At 43.7% G+C, this 20646-nt stretch overlaps 1 protein-coding gene across 4 annotated transcripts in view; it reads right to left on the bottom strand.

The window, feature by feature from the left end:
* BACH2 (BTB domain and CNC homolog 2) overlaps window positions 1–20646 on the bottom strand; it is a 180521-nt gene that overhangs the window by 6857 nt on the left and 153018 nt on the right. For all 4 annotated transcript variants that reach the window (XM_015858930.2, XM_015858928.2, XM_015858931.2 and 1 more), the window contains 2 exons: window positions 12360–13904; window positions 2744–2950 (listed from right to left, as the gene is read on the bottom strand). In XM_015858930.2, the coding sequence (XP_015714416.1) occupies window positions 2744–2950; window positions 12360–13904 (1752 nt within the window). The remainder of the gene's footprint in view (window positions 1–2743; window positions 2951–12359; window positions 13905–20646) is intronic.

Here is a 20646-nt window from a genome sequence, read left to right as displayed (position 1 = left end):
AGAACCCAAGGAGAATTTTGACACAACACAGTTACTTTTACACAGGCAGAGGAAATGTCACAAAGATATCAGGTACTGACCACTAATAGGTCCGTGCAGACTGCAGTTTGGGAAACATTTGGAGAAAAGCATTTGAGTTATTGGACTACAGTCATACATTATTCCAAGAGACTGTTAGTTTCCTTAATAGGCTAAGGCTGTTTGATGTATGATAGAAAAAACTCTGAAAGAAATGTTTTGATTGAGAAAAGCCATTATCTGCACAAACAAGAATAAATCAGAGTCTTGTTGCTAAAGAGAGGTACATGCAGCAGTTCATTCTCCAAATGCCAGGACAGTCTGTCAGTCTGAGTGCACCTCTTTGGAGATATGAACACCCATCATAGACTACTGCAAGGGATGGTGATTGGAGGAGAGAACTTGGGTTACTGTGTGCTCTGTGGTCTGCCATTTTTGTATGTCCTGCTAATTACCGGTTTGAGTTTGACCTAATCAAGATAATTCTACAAAGATGCATATGAAAACCCCAAAGGTAGGTGGGCTTTCTGATTCAAACATTTGGGAGGTGAACCAGGAGGGGTCAGGCACAGAGTGAGACCCAGCCAAGGGGCCTGCTGCTAAAATCTGGTGCTGACCCATTGCAAAATAGTAGTCCTGCCTCATTAGTACCACCACCCAGCATTCAGCTCAAGGGAGCAGATCAGATTTTAGAGAGCACAAGAGCTATTTCCAGTGCTCGGCTGGCCCTGAAAGCAGTGCACCATGTACCTCACCTAGTAACACTGCTAAACTCAAGCTGTCTTGGCATCTGAGGTGTGAAAACTCCACCGCTGAGATAACCCGTTACGGGTGGCTGCTGATAGCATTACACCAGGTCCAAAGCCCACACTGGAAGCATGCAGCTGTGTGAATGAGGAAGAGAGTATGAAAAGAACCAACTGCTAAAATATTGATAAATCTATCAGGAAAGCATAAAAATAATGAAAAAATAAACAGATGCTCAAGTACATCTTGAGATAATGAATTATGGAAGAGAATATGCTGTGAGTTTGCATGAAAAAATGGGAATGTGAGTGGGTAGACGGATGAGTGAGGGAAAGCAGGCAAAAAACCCTACCTACCAATCTTGGAAAATGTGACCATTTCACTAACTGTCTTCTAAGAAACCATCTGTGTTGTGGAGATGGGTGACTTACAGCAAGTAAGCACAATGGGGAAGAAGGAGCTTGTTAAAAATAAAAAAATAACAAAATCTATCCCAGTAGAAGCTCCTTAAAACCTGGTCCTGTCACATAATTGAGAAGAATGGAAATTACTGGTGATGAAAAGGACAGAAGATGACAAAGGAATTTCCAGAGACTCAAAGTACAGACTTGAAGCAGACAGCGTGCTTGGGCTGCAAGCGTCTGGGGAGAGGGCAGGAATGCTGGAGAGGTAGTGTTGAAGTTGTATGAGTTCGTTTACTTTTATCACTTTATCCTCTTGCACGCCTCATAATAGTCTTTGTAATGAATGCTCTTTTTCATTAGGATGCACCAGAGCCCATTACCTATCTACAGCTTGCTGCATAGAAATCTTAAAATTACTTTCAAAGACTCCTGCACCTCCAAGTGCTTTTGATTCCTGGAATTCAGCAGGGGTCAGGCCCAAAAGGCCATTCATATGCCTTTCATTCACTTCTCAGAGATGCGTGTGCTGGGGAAAAAAAGGGGACTTGAGAAATGTATGTTGCCTACCCACAGTTGATAATGTTTAATAATAAGTTATTTTATAGGACTGCACAAACCCAACAGTGACAGGTATCAAAAGCAAGCCACACTTGCTGCTCATGCAGCCCTTGCAGCACTGCCCCAGGAGCTCACTGCTAGAGATGAATTCGCTCCATCGTCAGCCTGGTGCAGACGGATGGGCAGGCATGGCTAGGACCGAGCCTGCTTCTCCTGTCAACCCTGCTTCCAGGCCTCTGTGCTTATTCCTCACCCTGCAGAACCTCTGACTCATTCTGCACCCATTGTGGATTAGGCTTGGTGAAGGAAGCGGTTGCTCAGTGCTTTGTTTGTCTTTGATGTCTGGTTTGTTTTGCATCAGAAAAACCCTACTCTTACAAATGTTTTTATTTCTGTTTCTTCTTTTTTCCACCCGGGCTTCAGCAGCATGGTATTTAAATACTTCACAAGCCTTGATGATGTAAGTCTCCCAGCCAGCTTGTGGGGTCAGCATCACCTCCACTGTGCAGATGGGAAGCAGACCCGCACAGGCAGTAAGTGACTAACCCAATGTGCTGCGGCTTTTGCCATTTGTAGGGTGGCAAAAACACAGCTTCTTCCAGCAGATCCCTGTCTCTTTCACACTGTGTTTGCTGCAGCTTGTGCTGAGAAAGGAGGATGCTGAAGGCCACTTTTGACATGCAACCCACTATTATCAGAACAAGAAGTATTCCATTTCCCAGCCCACTATGTTCAACCCACAGCTGAGCAAATGCACATACAGACGTTGAAATGAAGGGCTCCAAATAACCTCTGATTTTAAGGGAAACTGGGTACACAGACATCTCCAAACGTGGGTCTAATTTCACCAGTATTTTGTGTTTTCCACATACACAATACACACATACATCCTGTGACATTTTGTGCATTAAGTTGTCATACTAGTGCCTTCACTTACACACAAACCTACAAGCTGATTGAATCAACTAAACTCTGGATGGGAATAGCTGTTGGTAGGGTAAGAGCATGCAACTCACCAACTTGCGGATTTCACATTCGAGGTTCTGAATACAGTCCAGTTTTCTCTTGCGGCAGCGTTGAGCTGCAATTCGGTTCTTGCTGCGCCGGCGAACATCATGGATGAACTCAAGCTGTTCTGAGGTTAGTTTGTGCATCTTTATCATCATCTGGAAATCATTCCTTGGAAGATCTGTGATTTGATCAACAGGAAAAGGAAGCTTCACCTAAAACAAACAAATGTGAGACAAAAGCAGACAAAGAGTCACATTTTGCATGCTGAATGCAAGCTGAACGCCACAGAGCAGAAGGACTATTAGACCTGCTCCCACTTTCTAAATAGACAACACACACGGTTTTACAGCAGCAAGTTTTTAACACTCCCTTGTGGCACACTGTAGAGGTCCAGCTGGATATGGTTTAACTGAAATCAGCAATATTGATGAATCCCAGATACTAAAAAAAAAAAAAATCACCTTTCCATACAGCTCTAATAACTGATTTCCTTGCACTAAAAAAGGCTCCTTCCACTATGATGTGACAGTCCTTGTGCAGTGCCTCACCACTATGAACTGGAACGAATTCCAAACTGTTTTCCAGGAATGGGCGACCACTCCAGGAAACTTGCATTTTGCATGGCCTGAAGGGCTGAAAATTTGATTAGGTGTGAGGTTCAAAATGCAACCCAACACCTTAAGTTGATGAAAAATACCATACCTCTCACAGTACAGGTTATTTAACCAGCACTGAGAATGAGCTGTGTACCACAGAAAGAAAAAAGGGTCAGAGAAGCACGATGCAACACACCATACCCTCCTAAAACAAACAGATGCACTCAAGGACTTCTGTCGGGTTATTTCTTTCAGTTTGCTCAAACTAAGGAGAGCATCTCTCCCTTCAAATCCTGTTTCACTTGTTGTTTGCTACTGATAATACGACTATGAAAAGATGTTTCTAGGTGCATTTGCTGAACAAATAAAACAGAGTTGACAAAATTGAAGGAGATGACAACAGTGTAGTTGGATTCACGCTCTTTCTTGTAGTCATACCCACACTGACCGAAAGGTGGCAGTAAGTATTTACATTTCTAGCGCAATTTGGTACAATCCAATCCCCCTGGAACGAGGGGATTATTCTGTAGCCAAGCTCCCAAAGAAAATAGATATAAGTTTCTCCAGCCAAGCAAAAGACTCCACTTAAAAAGGTTTCTTTGGTATTTAAAACACAGTTATCATCTTCAAATGGTGCACTTCAGTCACTTGGAGATAAAATAAGAACATGGATTAGAAATAAGAGTGGGTATTTTCACTGGTGTTCTGCATTTGTTTAGAAGCAGCGTGTGAAGGATGGGCACACACATAACACACAGACCCGCCTGTAGCCAGCTCTCTGCCTTGGTGACAAAACTGAACTTTCTGTTTGCTTCTCCAAGCCCTGGCCATGCAGGACCTGCAGCAAATGCTCACAGAACCCTTTCATATGGTTCCATGTGCCAAACATTGCCCCTGGAAAACCAGGCCTCGGTCACCACTTTGTGGTCTGTGGCTTTGCAGGTCAGCCCCCAGGGCAGCTTGAATTCCCCCACACCTGTATGCATACATACATAAGCTGACCTTAGACATGGTGATACGGACACCTTGTTTACAGACTGCTGCTAAACAACATGAAACCTCTTTGATTTCCTCTTTCTACCCTTTGGACAGTAAACACACACTTGGGGTAAACCAGTTTTCTCTCAAGCTTCTCACAGGGCCTGAAAACAAAAACAGGCACTGAAAAACACCACAGTCTCACTGCAAAAACACTCCTGTCACGTTCTGAGGGTTTCCCCGTTTTCTGAGGTCTGAAGCTGAAAGAGCTGCTAACCTTATTTCTCCCTCCCTCTCTCCCTCTCTCAACATATTTACCTGCAAGCAGGAAATGTGCTTGCAGTTCAAATGGGAATTAAATGGGATCAGCTTAAATCTGTCAGGTGGAATATGCTGAAGGGAAACAGGAAAGTAAAGAAAAACATGTTAAAAGAAATAGACTGAAAATAAAAATACCTACAGAGTGGGGCAGAGGGTGCTATCAGAAAACCAGCCTAATTCCACTTCTGTCATATACAGCACTGCTCAGGATCAAAAAAGTGAAAGGAGAGTGGAAGTGAGTCAGACTCATTTCCTTCACCATCAACATAATCTTTATTGCCTGTCTCCCTCCCTTCAATTAGCTGTCATCCGAAAAAAAGAAAAAAAATAACAACCAAAAAACCCAACCATGCTTTGGCATGGACACAATGAGCAGCTACACTGCAGTGCTGCTGCAGTGAGAGGCTGCTGATGCTTTATGTTGATGCATGGTGAGATCCTTAATGGGTATTTATTGCAGCAAAGCCATTTACATGAGCTGAGGGATGTGTCATGGTTGGGATTCAGCTGACCCACTTAGAGCTGCCTAAAATGAAGGGCTGAGACCTGCTCATGTCTCAGTCCTTGCTGCTGTCATCGAGGATGAAGAGAGCTCCGTGGAGAGCAATGCACCCCCATGGCTTCTCCGAGAAGAAACCAGACTTAGAAAGATGCTCTCTCTTAAGATATCTGACTCATATGAGAGAAAACTTACCTGAGGTGTCTGAAAATGGATCGCCAATCTTTTCCGAGCTGTGTAAGAAAAAGCCAGCTAGTGTGTGTCCTTGTAAATTGTTATTTTTAGTAATTATGAGTTATATAAAGGAAATAACTCTATACTCCTTGGTTTGGATGATTTTAAGTTAGAAATGTAAGCAGGATCTCTGCTCCTTCCAAGAGTTATTCCAGGCAGAGTAAACCACACAGAGAACTGAGCTCTTCAGTCTCCACTATCAACACAATTACTTGTTCTCTGTGTTTTTTGTTTTGTTTTTTTAATACCAATACCAGAGGATCTGTTTCCACCACAGCAAGCAAGCCAGCACTTTTCACCAATGCTGCAGCCCTTGTTGCCCCTGATTCTGGCTTATACACTCCTCAGGCAGCCAAACCTTCTTGGTAAAAAATATAACTTGTTTATGATTTTGTGGCATTTTATTATTATTAGGTATAGAATCATGGAATCCTTTGAGTTGGAACGGACCTTTAAAGGCCATCTAATCGAACTCCCCTGTAATGAACAGGGACATGCACAGCTAGACCAGATTGCCCAGGGCCTGATCCAGCCTTGCCTTCAAAGTCTCCAGGTGGACATCCACCACATCTCTGGGCAACCTGCTCTGCTGCCTCAACACCTTCACTGTAGAAGACGTTTTCCTTACACTCAACCTAAATCTACCCTCTTTAAGCTAGAAGACATTTCCCCTTGTTCTATCACCACAGACCCTGCCAAAGAGCTTGTTCCCTTCTTTCCTGTAGCTCTCCTTCAGACACTGAAAGGCCACTATCAGGTCACCTCCAAGCCTTCTCCAGGCTGAACAGCCCCAGCACTTTCAGCACGTCCTTGTAGGAGAGGTGATCCATCCTCTGGATCACTTCCGTGGCCCTTCTCCGGACACACTCCAATAGGGCCACCTCTCTTCTATACAGAGCACTTCACCTCTGGATCCAGCTCCCTATGTGAGCTCTCACCAGTGCAGAGTAGAGGGGCAGAATCACCTCCCTCACACTGCTGACCACGCTTCTTTTGATGCAGCCCAGGATACATTTGGTTTTCTTGGCTGTGAGGGCACACTACTGGCTCATGTCAAGCTTCCATCCACCAGTACCCCCAGGCCTGTTTCAGCAGGACCGTAGTCAATCCTTTTATCCCCCAGCTTGTATCAGCAGTGAGGGTTGCCTCGAGCCAGGTGTGAGACCATGCATTTGTATTTGTTGAACCTCATGAGGTTCACCTGGGCCCACTGCTCAAACCTGTCTAGGTCCCTCTGAATGGCATCCCATCCCTCTGGTTTGTCAACTGCACCCCACAGCTTGGTGTCATCAGCAAACTTGCTGAGGGTGCACTCAACCCCAGTGTTGATGTAATTGGTGAAGATACTAAAGATTATTGGTCCCAGCACTGACCGCTGTGGGAGACCACTCATCACTAATCTCTATCCAGACACTGAGCCATTGATCACCAAGCTCTGGACTCAATCTTGCAGCCAGTTATTCACTCACTGAACAGTCCACCCAGCAAATCCATATCTTTCCAATTTGGTGAGAAGGCTGTTGTAGGAGACTGTGTCAAAGACCTTACTGAAGTCCAGATAGATGACATCAGTGGCTCTTCCCTTCTGTATTGATTGATGTGGTGACACCATCATAAAAGACTACTAGGTTGGTCAAAGAGGATTGGTGAAGCCACCCCCATGTTTTCTATGTGCTGTAGCATAGATTTCAGGAGGATCTGTTCCAAGATCTTCCATGGCACAGAGGTGAGACTAAAAAGTTGTTAGTTCCGAAGGCCATCCAGTGGAAATGTCATTACACCCCCGAATGGCTCAGTAACAGCATTGTTCTTGACAAGTGATGACAATCATTGACTCAGCAAATGCAAGGCTTATCTATAACCAATTAATTCATTCAGGCTTCACTAGTTAGTGTCAGCTTGGATCATAAGCCATGAGTGCTATGCTGCTCAATACTGCACTAGTTTCTGCTGCTGTTCTTCACCCCCTATTCTTGGGAATAAAGGAAAAGACTGAAGCCCTGTATTAACTTACATAAGGGAATTTTCCTATCTCATAAGTTACATTCACTTTTTCACTTTGTATTTAAATTTCAACGATGTCTTCCTTGAGCTGTCAAGTGCTGGTGGAGATAGTGAACTTCATAAGCCTAGCTTACAATTACAGTAAATATAAGCTTTCATACCTTATACATAAGATAATCAGTATGTACTGGGCATAGGAGGGTAGAATTCAATGGAACCACCTAGACCAAGAGACTGAAAATCTTGGTCATTTTCTCTACAGTTGTAAGTAGCAAAGTTATTGCCTTAATGCTCTTACATTGAAAGCCAGAGCTATTGAAAACCTCTGACACTTGAAATCACCCAGCCCTTGGAAAGCTCTCAGGATTCAACAGAGCTATTTAACGCAAGGACTGAATCACAGCAATGCTTTTTGATGTAGAAAGAGGCAATCTGCTCCACACAGACAAGCTCAACAGGTTACTGGTGTTTTCCATTATATCTTTGTTAGTATACACATCATTCTTCCACACTCAGGAAGAAATTCAGCCCAAGACAGAAACTGAAGTGAGTTCACCTGTGTTTCAAGGGCTTGGCTACCTACATACTACTTGAAGCACCACTCATGGTCCCAGAGAAGAGGGACTCACCTAATCTAACTGGCCCCACTTTGAGCAATAGGACCACAGGCAGGGTGTACTCCCATTGGTCTGCTCACCCTGCTTCTTACAGGCATAGGTGAAGCTTTCAAAACAGCTCTCTTCAAATGGCAGCCACTGGGATGGCATGGAGTTGCAAGCAGAGAGTTGTTAGCCCAGGCAGAAAAGAACTAGTGGAGTGCTAACAAATGGGATCTGAAAATGCCTCAAGTGGCAAAACTGTGGAGGCCCAGAGCAGAGAGCTTGCCCTATTTGACACAGCATGACTGATGGTCATGTCCTTCCCTGGGGCAACCACAGTCTCACCTGAGGGCATGAGGGGTCAGGGTCAGTAATGCTCCCTGAGGGGACTACTGTTGGGCACTCTGAAGAAGCACCCTGAGCAGCTTTTTGATTTTCTACCTGCCTCAGAGAACTGGAGTAAACCACTGATCCACTGGAGGAAGTGGATAGTGCCCTGGCTCACGAGCCTGGAGTTCTCATCCTTTAGCCCATGACTGAGGTTTCTGTTCTGATCCTGACTTCTTGGTGCTCAAAATGCTGTCCTGGCCTCTCCCTGTTCACTGCTTACAGTGTCCTCAGCTTCATCCTTATCATGGGTGGGACAATGCACCCCCTACCCATGACGAAGCTCTTCTGAGACAGGGATAATGAGCAGACCCTGATGAAGACAGGAACACTTTGGAAGGACAGATCAGGTGATGAAATGAAGTGCAGCATTCCTCTGAAAAATCTGTTTTTGTAGAAAAAAAAATCAAAGGAAAGAGCACTTCAGGAACTTCAGCAAGGGTTTTAGCTCCGGGCATGGCAGAATTGATTTTAGGCTACCATGAAATAATATAGGGGATTAAAGGTGTTTGAAAAGACCTTCCAGAAATTTGAGGTTTGTAATGGAAAACTCCCAGTGTTGAAAGGCAGTAGTTCTCTGTGTCCTGCATGGACACCACTCCTACCAAGAGGAAACAAGACTGCCGTGGAGTTCATCTTGCAAGAGCAATGTTTGATGAGGCTCCATTTATCCAGATGTCATCACGCACAAATTCAAGTGCCCCACTGATGCTGCTCAGGAGAACACCCACCAGACTCAGCACAGACAGCTCAGCACCAGCAGATTTCTGGCAGAGCAACTTTGGTTTATTTGTTTTCCTCCCCTTTCTGGGGCTCTGGCTTACAGCACTAATAATCATCACCGGGCAAGCAGGGAAAGGGCTGCTCCCTGATTTAGCAAGGATGGTCCTGGACTCTCACTGAAGGTCGTTTGCCTACAGTATCCTCTGTGGTCCAATTGCATTAGCTCTGCCTTTATGAAAATTTCCTTTGAAAAGTGAGTCACTAAGCCAAGCGGGAAATTCTTTTGAAATAGAAATGAAAGACACATTGAATGCAATTCTCCAGGTAGTGATACTTGGAAAACTCAATCTCTTACCTCATCCTATCCACGTTTACCCTTTTCCTAAGGAAACTTGCTCATCGAATTAGACTGAGCTGAGATTTCTTTTTAACCACCTTAGTAGTTATGCTATTTTTTACAAGTTTTCCAGCAGAAAAAAAACACCAAAACAAAACCCCAAAAACCCAAAGACACACTTTATGAGGAAAATGACTATCAAAGAAAGTAGGTTAGTGGTTAAGTTTCTGTTCCTAACTAGGTTAAAGGAGTGACAGACTACTTCCTTCTCAACAATTCGTTATTCCAGGCCCTATTGTTTTGTTGCTGCTATTTTGAGCAGGGTTGTCAGAACCTGTCTGTGAAGTGAAGTCTTCTCTCTAGTATTGTATTCCAATAACTGATTTTTAACAGTCGCTGGAGGCTGAAGGAGCTGGGTGAAAAGGCAAACTCTTACGCATTTCTGTAAAGTCCCAACAGCTCAGATATCAGTTCTGGTTCCGTGCTTCTTTAATACTGTGTTTAGGACACTCCAAATTGCATATGCTTCTTCCGTCACAAAGTGTTAATAGAATTCTCAGAACCCCCAGGGTGCCTCCTTCAACAGGAAGAAAAATAAAAGGCAAAGATGATCTGGAGAGCACTTATCAGTGGTGCTCTTCCGATACTTGTGATGGTGGTCTGTATCCCCATTTGGGGGATACATTCACACATTTGGGGACACATTCACCTACACTGAAGGTAAGTTTGGTTAGGTTGCAGTTGGACTCGATGATCTTTACGGTCTTTTCCAACTTGAGCAATTCTGTGATTCGATGTTTGATTCTAAGTCACATCAAGCATCCCTCTCCAAATCATATTTTGGGCACCGAACACCTGGGGCATATGCTCCTCAAGGGCGCTGGTCTACAAGTAAAGAGTACCCTAAAAAAAGCAGTGAGTAGAAACCTTTCACCTACTTCGCACTTGATCAATACACAAACAGGTGATGTTTTGTGACACTAATTCTGGGACCAGCAGCTCTCTGGGACCCAAATAAAGAGAAACAGGGTCCAAACTCCAGGGGAATGAAGTAGTGTGGTGAGATAACCTGGGGTCAGAGTCCATCAGCTTTGCTCCCATAGAGCAGAATGAAAGTCCACCTACAGCAGCCAGCCTGTGCATTGTCTCCACCTATCAGGTGTTGGCAGAGAAAAAACCCAAAATACACTCTGCATGTTGTGACGTGGCAAATGACAAGGGAGCACTCTGGGAGGTCGTTAGGACAGCAAGGTCAAACCTGCAAGTCTGTAAGTGGAGAAGGATTAAAACAGCCTATTTCCAAGCAGCGTGTGTTTCCTAATATTTTAATGGCAGCATTAGTGTGATCTGTTTACTAGTGGCTTACTCTGGGTAATGCAGTACTACGTTAAAGAGCATTAATTTCATCACTATAATTTAAATCACAGTGTCCTGAAGAGAAGAAAATAAAGCATTATCAGCAGACCCAAGGAGAACACTTGCTCAGCACAGTATAGAAAACCTCCCCAGGAGAAAATGAGCAAACCCAGGAGTAGAGTAAAGCCCTGCTAGCCCTGCCCACAGCCCAGCACATCTGCCTGCCATGGCACACGGAGATGCTGCAGCCTGCTCCTTCACTGCTCTTAGGATTACTCCTCCTTTCAGCCATGCTTTCCTGCACACACATGCACACTATTATTGAGAACAACCTATAGTCCCCTATATCCTTCTCATTTGACTCTTCCGGGCTCACTTCTGCAGCAGCATCTCCACACAATTAGCCAATTATGACAGCTAATTAGTCATCAAACCCCAAAAGGCTCACTTCCTGCTCTCTTCACTGTATCCTGCTGTGCATTAGCCCCTGCTGAGCAAGCAGCAGCACACATGGGTGGAAATCCAATGCCCTCCTTAATCCCACTCCCTGCTCTTTTTCACCCCTCACAAACACAGCACTTCAGAGAGTGTCAGACTGAAATAACCCTGGTATCTCTGAGAAGAGCAGTCCTGCATGGCTGCTATAGGGCCTCCTGAGTGAAGTCCTACACAGAAGATCCCAGACAGCCTTCCAAGGAGATTCCTCTCCCCTCTGCATGTCCCCAGTTCTCCAAATAGCAACAAACAAGAGCTGGCCTCAAACTACTGGTACAGCATGGTAGGGATGAGTGCATCAGAGTTCACCAGGCTGCTCAGCCCTTCTTTAGAACTTAGCAGAACACCTCAGTAAAGGCATCATACACATCTATCTGAAAGGTATCTTCCAGAGCCTGGGATACAATGAGAATTAAGACTGAAGGATATATTACAGTTCACTCTTTTCACCCCTAGCCCAGACAAGTGCAGCTGGTTCACTTGGCTGGTCATTGCACACAAACCCCCAAACAAGCACCTGCTGCTCCCTAAACTGAAGCAAAAGACCTCTTTGGAGCATTTCAGTGTTACTAGATCAGCCAGACACACAGTTTCATTCAGATGCTCTCCAGTGCATGCAGTTTGCAAATGCAACTCAACACGCTCACAACCAAAGTGGGCTTCCACATGTCAGCAAAGGCATAGCTTTAGCTTGCTGATACACAACAGCAATGACAAGCAGAGCTGGAACCACGTTGGCAAGCCTGGGATGAAGAATGGTGCTTGGTGTCATGCACATGGGCAAGGGAGGGAGAGGAACAGGACACTGCCAGCACTCATCAGCACACAGACACACTGTCATCATTCAGCTGTTTGGGTTTGCTCAATACCAAAATTCTGATAAGCTATGGACATTTCGGAGGCCAAACAGACCTATTTACACAAAATTAACCACGAGCGCTCAGCTGACAGGGAATAAATAGAAGTTACTCTTTGCCTCTATAAACAAAGAAAGTGCTGGGAAAATGGCAAGTCATTGGAGAGAATAAGGGAGTGATTAATAGGGTCACAACAATGGGATGTATGTAATATGTACTTATCTTAAATCCCTACCTCATGCCCTCTGTCTTGCACAGGACATGATTCACTGTCTGCTTCTGAGAATGACCCAGACTCATCGCTGGAGTTTGTTCCATAGGATGGCTCACATTTAATCTGGGCTCGAACTGGGTTGTACAATCCATCTCCCACCACACCGGGCTCCTGGTGCTCGGGCGCCAGGAATCGGGGGCCTTGGGAGCAAGGGGAAGAAGAAAGCTCACACAGACGTAGACTGCAGGGAGAGCCGCCGCTGCCGTCCTCTGCATATGAGTAGGAAGAGCACGAGCTGGAGGTCCTCGTTCTGGTCTCTAAAGGAGGTGAGCGAGGGCAAACTTTAATTGGCACTGGACAGCTGGTGTTCGGCCGCATCCTTCCTGACAAGTGATCAGCTGTCAGTCCGCTGTGGGAATAGGTCTGAGAGCTGGGGAGAGACTGGCTACCACCAGCCCACAGACCCTTTGGCACAGTCTCAGTGAGGTCTTTGTCCAAGCTGCTCACACCAGAATATGAATGCACCAAAGTGTTTACTTGGTCACAAGCGTTTGAAGAGAATATAACACTCCTCCTGTCCAGTTCCCCCTCTTGCTTACAGAGAGTTTCAAAGCCGGGCCCCCTGAGCGGCGATCCCACCGTGAAGTTGGAAGCATCCTTCTGCATGGCATGGGACTGTCCATAGTTCCCTGTGAAAGGGACGTAATCAGTTTTGTGGTCACCCTGAGTTGTGCCTTTTTCAAAAGGGCACGCTGGACTCCTGCCAAAGTGCTGTTGGGAAGTGCTGGGGAAGCCAACCAAATCTATGCTTTTTGTTCTGTTGAAGAAAGACCGCAAGCAAGAAGGAGAAGACCCACTTTTTGGCCTGTCGATGCAAGTGGGGCTTGGCTGCTTCCTGTCCATTTCAACATCCCCTTCTTTATCCCTGATGTCAGGTTCATCTCCAGACAGGCAAAGCGTGATGCTTTCTTCATCATTCTCTTCATTCTGAGGCTCACTTTTTATCTGCCCCATAGCAAGTCCTGATTTGAGGCCATTTCCAGAACTCTCTTCACTGAATGTGCTTGCAAAACCTGAGGTACTGATGTGTGATGTGTTGTAGACATTCTTGGTACAAGCAAGCTGGTATTTCTTGTATCTGGGGTACCGTGTTACTGCATCTTTGTCCAAATTGTCCTTGCTGTCTCTCAGCATGTCAGAGTTGGGCAGAATCCCTTCTCCTTTGTCTGTGCCAGCAACGGTGGTTTCAAAATTGAAGGGCTCCTGGTGCATTCTCTCTCTTGGGCAAGATATTTTTGACGTCTCCGATTCCATTGTCTCCTCCTCATCTCCATCTGAGTTTTCCTCATCATGCATGCGCTGACAAGTGGTATCCTTTTTGCACAGGAACAGGCCATCTTCGTTGTTCAGCAGCTGAGTCTGAAGGAAGCTGAAGCAGGAGTCCTCCAAGTTGTGCATGCGCAGGAACTCAGCACAGTGGATGACCTCCTGGATGTTTTCTCTGCTGAGTAACAGCTTAGCAGTGTAGGCAAACTGTAGCAATGGACCAAATCCTCTGACAGTGACCTGTAGAAAAAAAGAGGGAAATTGCTAGCATTACCATCAGCTCTTGCTATAGTCCCAAGTCCTTCATTATGTTGTTAGATAACCTAACAGATCTAATGTTCAGAAATAAATACTGCACGGCACCAATTATTCTTCTGTCATGTCAGCAGTGATTCTGCATCCAGAAATGAACACAAATGCTTTTATTTTGCTTCTCTACATCATGTTGCTCAAATAAAGACCTGCGAACCAAGCTTCTGCTGTAATAAATGATCAAAAAACCAGACTAGTGTGCAAACTGCTAATTCTTGGATAGATCTTGTTTTCACTATGATTGCCCTGATGGAAGCTCTGGTGAACAATGATTTCAAACATAAAATGCTATTTAAACCCCAAAGGTATTTTGGAAAGGAAGCATTTAATTTTACAGACAAATTCCCTTTTTTTCCCCTGTATTTTTTGCAAGCTACTATAGTATAAATACCAGTTAAATGCTGACTGCACAGCCCTTTTCTTCATCCTATGGACTCTGTTTCTTCTCATATTGTTTCCGACTTTAGTGATTCTAAGGTACAGCTGACAGGAAAGCAATCCATACTCATAATTCAAATAATGCAAATCGCTCTAAGTCTCACCTTAGTACATAATTTTCCATCATTTTCTTCAGAGAAAGAGCAACAACTGTTTCCACGAGTTTATGGGTCTTAGTTATGCACCATTACTTGTCTTTTTTTCTCATTACACCATCTACACTATATTTACATAAAGTCATATATAAAAAATGTGCTTTCTCCCTCTAGCTCTTTTAGATGCTCTTTTAGCAAACAACTTGCTAAGCCATGTATATATACATATTGTTCATTCTCTACCATCAGTGCATTGGCACAGACTTTTCTTATATATGTTTTTTCTGCAACAGGAAAGAAACACAGATAGTTGAAAAACTCAGTGAGAGGATACCTACATGCCCGGGCTCACAACCAAGGATAACAGCATCTCCACAAGAAGGAGATTCAGTAGTTGGATCACTAAGTTGAGACTTGAAAGACCACAACTCAATTTTCTTCCAATAGAATTAACACTGCTGAGCAGTGCAGAGAGTCAGAATGATGCTGCACAGTCACTGCTAGAGCCACTCTGTGAAGGGAGACACCGAGCTTACACTGCCTGCTCCTAAATGCTATTTAATGCAAAACACATACAGACTGGAATATCACAATGCCTCTCTTGCTTGAAAATCACAATCAATATGTTAGGGAATTGCTCTGCCACAAAAAAGTTTGTATTTCCTCCTGCATGGAGGAGCAGCAGAGGATGGTTTTGAGTCCACTGTTCCAAAGCACAGTGAGGCATCAGGGCATGCATTTCTGATGGTCTTATTTCACAAACAGTAAAAATCTAAGTGAATAATTAGGTTCATTCAAATGAAAAGCCTATAAATTTCTTACATTGCCTGAGGACCAGTGGTAGGGCTCACAGATCTTTACAGAAAATCCTGACATCCAGAAACAAGCCTTTGTTATTCACACATCTGCACTTGTGATGCTGGATTATGAAGACACCACAAATGGTGTAGACTTTGATGGAGAGAAAAATATTTTAAAACACTTCTAAAATCGCTCCCAATAGCTCTTCCTTACATAATATTACTGCACTATTTATCTGCTATTTTAAGAAACAGCACATTTTCATGCACACACTTACACACTTGCACATTTCTGTCTTACAATATGCCTCTGGTTCAGAACTGCCTAGATTTACAGCTGGCTATTAAACTGATCTCTGTCTTATCAGTGTTACACTTTCTGCCTATTTGTTAGATTATCAGCTCACTAAAGGCCTATCTGCATTTTATCTATGCAGTATGATTAACAAAATTGCTCAGAAACTTAATGAGCTACTCACAGCATTTCTTTGATAAGATCTTCAGTGTTATTATGCATTTCATAAGCTCAGCAGCAGTGTGGGTCCCTAGGAGCAGCCATAAATACCAGCTGGGGTTTTCAGGTCCCTTTTGCATAGCAGGGACTGCGGAGCACAAAGCCAGTTCTCCTGGCTGTGGTGTCCCTTAGCCACTAGGTGGAATGACTGCAAAGCAAATTAAAAGCATTTTCTGTTCAGGGCCAGGGTTTCACCTGCCTCCCCTGGCTGCAGAGCCCGAGGGTGACTCACAGCACTCCAGAGCAAGGCCATCTCTGTGCTGACTCAGGCTTTCGCTCCCAATAAGGCAGCATGGAACAGGAGCAGGACAGATTTACAGCTGTTCTGTGCTGAGTGCATTAGTGACGGAGCACGAGAACACATATATTAGCCTCCCTGCAATGCTCTGCAGACCTCCCAGGTGTAGGAGGATGAGGATGCTGGTCCAGCATGTACCTTCATTCTGGCTGCTGAGATCTTACTCAGTGACACAACTCTCCTCATTCCAACAGAACCAGAGGAGGAAGGATTCCTTCCAAGCACCAGTGCTTCTCATTGCCCTTGGGGGGGAATTTCTCAAGTGCCAACACTTGAAACTACCCAAGCAATAACTCTGATAGTAAATGCTTCTAAAGGTCACTGGTAAGCACTGAAGTCAGCACAATCTCTGTAGACTGAAGCTAAGTATTGATCTGGCCTCCATGGCGGGTCCCCATCACAGCCCCTCAGCCTTACAACTGCCCACGTTTGGTACTTTTGCCAGGAGAGCATCATCTGAGGTGTGGGTATGCAGCAATAGCCTCCACACATTTGCAGGAGAGACTTCAAAGCTGCAGAGCTCACAGTCACACATCTCTGACGGAGGAGGCGAGAGCAGAATTTAATATGATTTGACCTGACTGATGCATCCCAGTGAAAACAATGAACGAAACCAAGTTGATCTATGTTACAGAAAGGAAATAGACCATTTCTCTGATATACGTNCCTCCTGCAAAGTTTGATTTTTTGGGGGGGCTGAAATAAAAAGTTCTATTCATGAGTTGAATATGCGGAACAAAAAAAAAAAAAAAAAAAAAAACCAAAAAAAAAAAAAAAAAAAAACACAACATTTTCTGACTAACTTGCATTCTCTATTTACATATGAAAGTGACCTTTTCTGGATGGGTAAAACAAATATCAGCAATAATCTGTTTATCTTTCCCTCTACCATAAATAAGATGTCAAATATCAAGGGTTTATTTGCTTTTGAACCTTATTTTCCAGGTAAATTAATGTCTAAGTAGACAGGTTAATTTGTGGAAGCCTCCTCAGAACACCTCACCCAAGCTTATACACCGAGTTTCTGCTTTCCTGCCCTCTAAACATTTCCATTAATCCTCTATCCCACTTCTACTGCAACATTTATATGGACTTGACGGGCTGCAGGAAACAGGCAGAGAAAAAGCAACATGTACACACAGACCAGAAGAACAAAGAACAAGAAGCACAAACCAAGGAGAGCAAAGCAAAGATATGAGCTTCTTAAATGCTTGTTTCCCTTATCTTTCAAATCAGCTCAGAACTGGACTTCTCTTGCGCACTGGAAGAAAAAGTGAAGGAGGGAAATTGTGTTTTGAATATCCATACCCCCATGAGTTCAGGATACTGAGGATTGGGCTGGAAATAATGCAGTGATAATCATCATCAAGAGTGTGGTTAATCAGCATTATCCATATTGAATTTACCAGCAAATCTAGACAGTGGACTTGTAGAAAACAAGCGTACAAAACCTGTGTTTGTTCAGCCCAATGCTGCTTTCTCCTCACAGGGCCATGTACAGTATGATGCTCTGTTTAGTTTTAATCGATTTAAGCAATCAGACTTCCACTACTTCCTTTGGGAGATTATTGCCAGACTCTACTTAAAACCTCCTTGTGAGGAAATCTTCCTTCCCTTATTTTCCTCCTTTGTCTCTCATGATATTTCCTTTATGTATTCCGAGTAATGTTTTTTCCTTCTGGAGAAAAAGCTGCAAAGCTGTTAGACTCTTTGTCTCCACATCTTCTGCAGTTGGTGTTAAAATGTTTTAAAAAAACCCTGTCTAATTCTAGGAAAACAACATCGGTCACAGAATAAGAAGCTTAGATGAGAGTCAGCAGTAAGAAAAGCTAGTAAGGAAGTCAGCATTGCAGATCCAAATACAGAGCGTATATCAGTCTGATATTTCTTGCGGATGGGCTGGACGTGCTGCGTGCTGCAGAGTTCATTAGTGCATACTCATTAACCAACTGCCCAGACTGCCAGATGTCTCAAAATCCCAGACAAACAGACAAAATCCTCCAATTCTGCACAGACAACATTTCTTATGGGGAGGGGGTGGGGGGAAGAGGAAAAAAAAAGGTTGTTTCTAAGAGAAATGTGGATGTCTGGTAACCCTGCTTCTGACGGGTAACTGTATGAAATGTTGCATCTGGATCAGGTCGGCCCCAGAAAAATGCTAGCAAATGTGAGTTCAATTTTAAGAGGGGAAAAGTGATTAAGGGAAAGGAAAGATCACTGTAAACATGTAGGAATTTAAAACTTGGCAAGACGGTATCTAAAATGGAGCAAGATAAGGTTTACAGTAATCTGATGCACACTACCACCAAGAACAGAGAACTGTCTAGTTTACTGTGGGGTGGCTTTGCTGATTGCAAGGAGAAGGAACTGAAGAAGTGAAAATGTCAGGAAGCTTTCCTGACTCTGAACCTAATGGTGAATTCAGTGAGATCTTAGAATGCTTTCCAGGAAAGAGGATGGACACTTTATGTCTGAGTAAAAGCAAATCAAAGCTAACAAAGCACAGCCTTTTTCTGGTGGGGTGGGCTTTGACAATTTGGTATGCCTTTTCTGGCCCTGGTTTCTCTGTTAGTGAGGGCACATTGCTAACCACCTTCCAGAAAACAGCATCGAAATTCAACAGCAAATGTATGTAAAACAGTTTATTTTAAAATAAAGAGAATGTGGGACAACCTCAAAGAATTCTTTTTTCCTACCCCTCAGGTTACAATAAGCTCTGCAGCACATTAGCTGCTAAATCCCACCACATCATGGTGAATTAGATGGTCAGACCTTTGGATGCACTGAGAACGCAGAAGTCCCGACTGAACAGCGCACGTGTGGATGATTATCTTTGTGCATTTGAGTCGTCTTGCTGAAATCAATAGGAATACTGATGGGTGTTCTTTGAAGCATGCAAGCTACTTGTAGGATTATGGATTATATTTTTAGTACTGTGATTTTCAGGTTAAATTCATCATCAGGCACCTAAAAACAGTTAGAAAACTCACATCTCGAATCTCCAGACATCGATTTAATTACTAAGCCATTTTGTAGTGAAGGAAGAAACAAAAATTGAATCAAACCTCACATGCCGAAAACCAAATCCCAAACTGAATATTAATTTAAAACAATTGGGTAGAAACATATGAGAAATGCGACCATTTCTTGTGGAATAAATCCACTAGTTACACACTGCTATGCCCTACTGTGACACCCATTTTGTTAACAGTTTATCCTTGCTTGTGCAGTCTAAAGGCATCTGTGTAGACTGCTTAAATCCATCCTAGCTCTCGTGTTTGACTGATAAGCCCAAGGATGCAGAAAACAAACTATGAACCACCTCACTCGGCCAGCATGTTCCTAACACTCCAACTTATATAATCAAACACATGCTAGAAATAGGAGATAAGATTAGTGACAGTTAACTGCTGCTATTTTTTGTTCCACAGCCTGAAGAAGGTCTCAGGGATTAAACATTAACTCTAATCTTATTTGCTAAAATTAGCACACACTATATTCTTTTTCTTTTGCAGCCGATTGCAAGTATAGCGCATAAGTTATTTTCAGAGTGTAATCTGATAACAAAAATCAGTCACTGAGCTGTTATTCCATTAAGAGTTAAGAGACTTCCTGGTTATTTACTTTGTTATTTTTACCAGGGATGGTGAAGCCTGGCAGAGCCTATTTTTCCTAGCTTAAGGTTATTCGGTTTTGGAAAACTATCTGAAAGATGTGAACATATTACTAGGCTCAAACAGGTGAGCCATGCATGTGAAATACACAGTACTAGATGTTCCAGTTTCACAGAATTACAGAACTATTAAGGTTGGAAAAGACCCCTAAGATCACCTAGTCCAACCATCAACCCATCACCACTGTGCCCACTAACCATGTCCCTCAGTGCCACATCCATGCGGTTCTTGAACACCTCCAGGGATGGTGACTCCACCACCTCCCCTGGGCAGACTGTGCCACTGCTTCACCACTCTTTCTGAGAAGGAATTTTTCCTAACATCCAACCAATGCATATAAAGAGATTTGTCTCTTTATATGCACACAGTAATCCTGCACACAATTAGAAATTGTTTGGAAATGATGATCCTTTTACATAGAGAGGGAATTCACGAGAAGCAGGAAAAAGTCAGACAAGGATTACAGAGATCAGAGTGCTTTCCGAGGCCAGTGACAGAGTGTAGGAAATGCCAGTGCATTTTTCCCCCCTTTGGCTTACCAGTGTTTAAATGTGCTCTCACCAGCAGCTCCCAGAGGCATTTTCCCTATATGCTCACAAAGCCGTGAAGCTCCTAAAATGAGTCAACACTATTGAAAATCAGCTTGGGTGAGAAGCACCAGATGCAGGCATTTGTAGCATCTGGGCTCTTAAGCAGGAGAGGAACTTAAAAATTGCTGGTGGAGAAGGCTGATGAAGAGAGGCTGTTGTTTCCACTTTATAAAACACTTTTAAAATGAAGCATATATCCTGCTGGCCCATGTTTTCCACTTTTCTGCATCAAGTAGTGTATGCAGATTTAGGCAGAAGGGC

Source organism: Coturnix japonica, chromosome 3, assembly GCF_001577835.2.
Source record: "Coturnix japonica isolate 7356 chromosome 3, Coturnix japonica 2.1, whole genome shotgun sequence".
NCBI classification, from domain to species: Eukaryota; Metazoa; Chordata; class Aves; order Galliformes; family Phasianidae; genus Coturnix; species Coturnix japonica.
The sequence above is the reverse complement of the archived record's forward strand: the minus strand, read 5'-3'. Positions and strand labels throughout refer to the sequence as shown.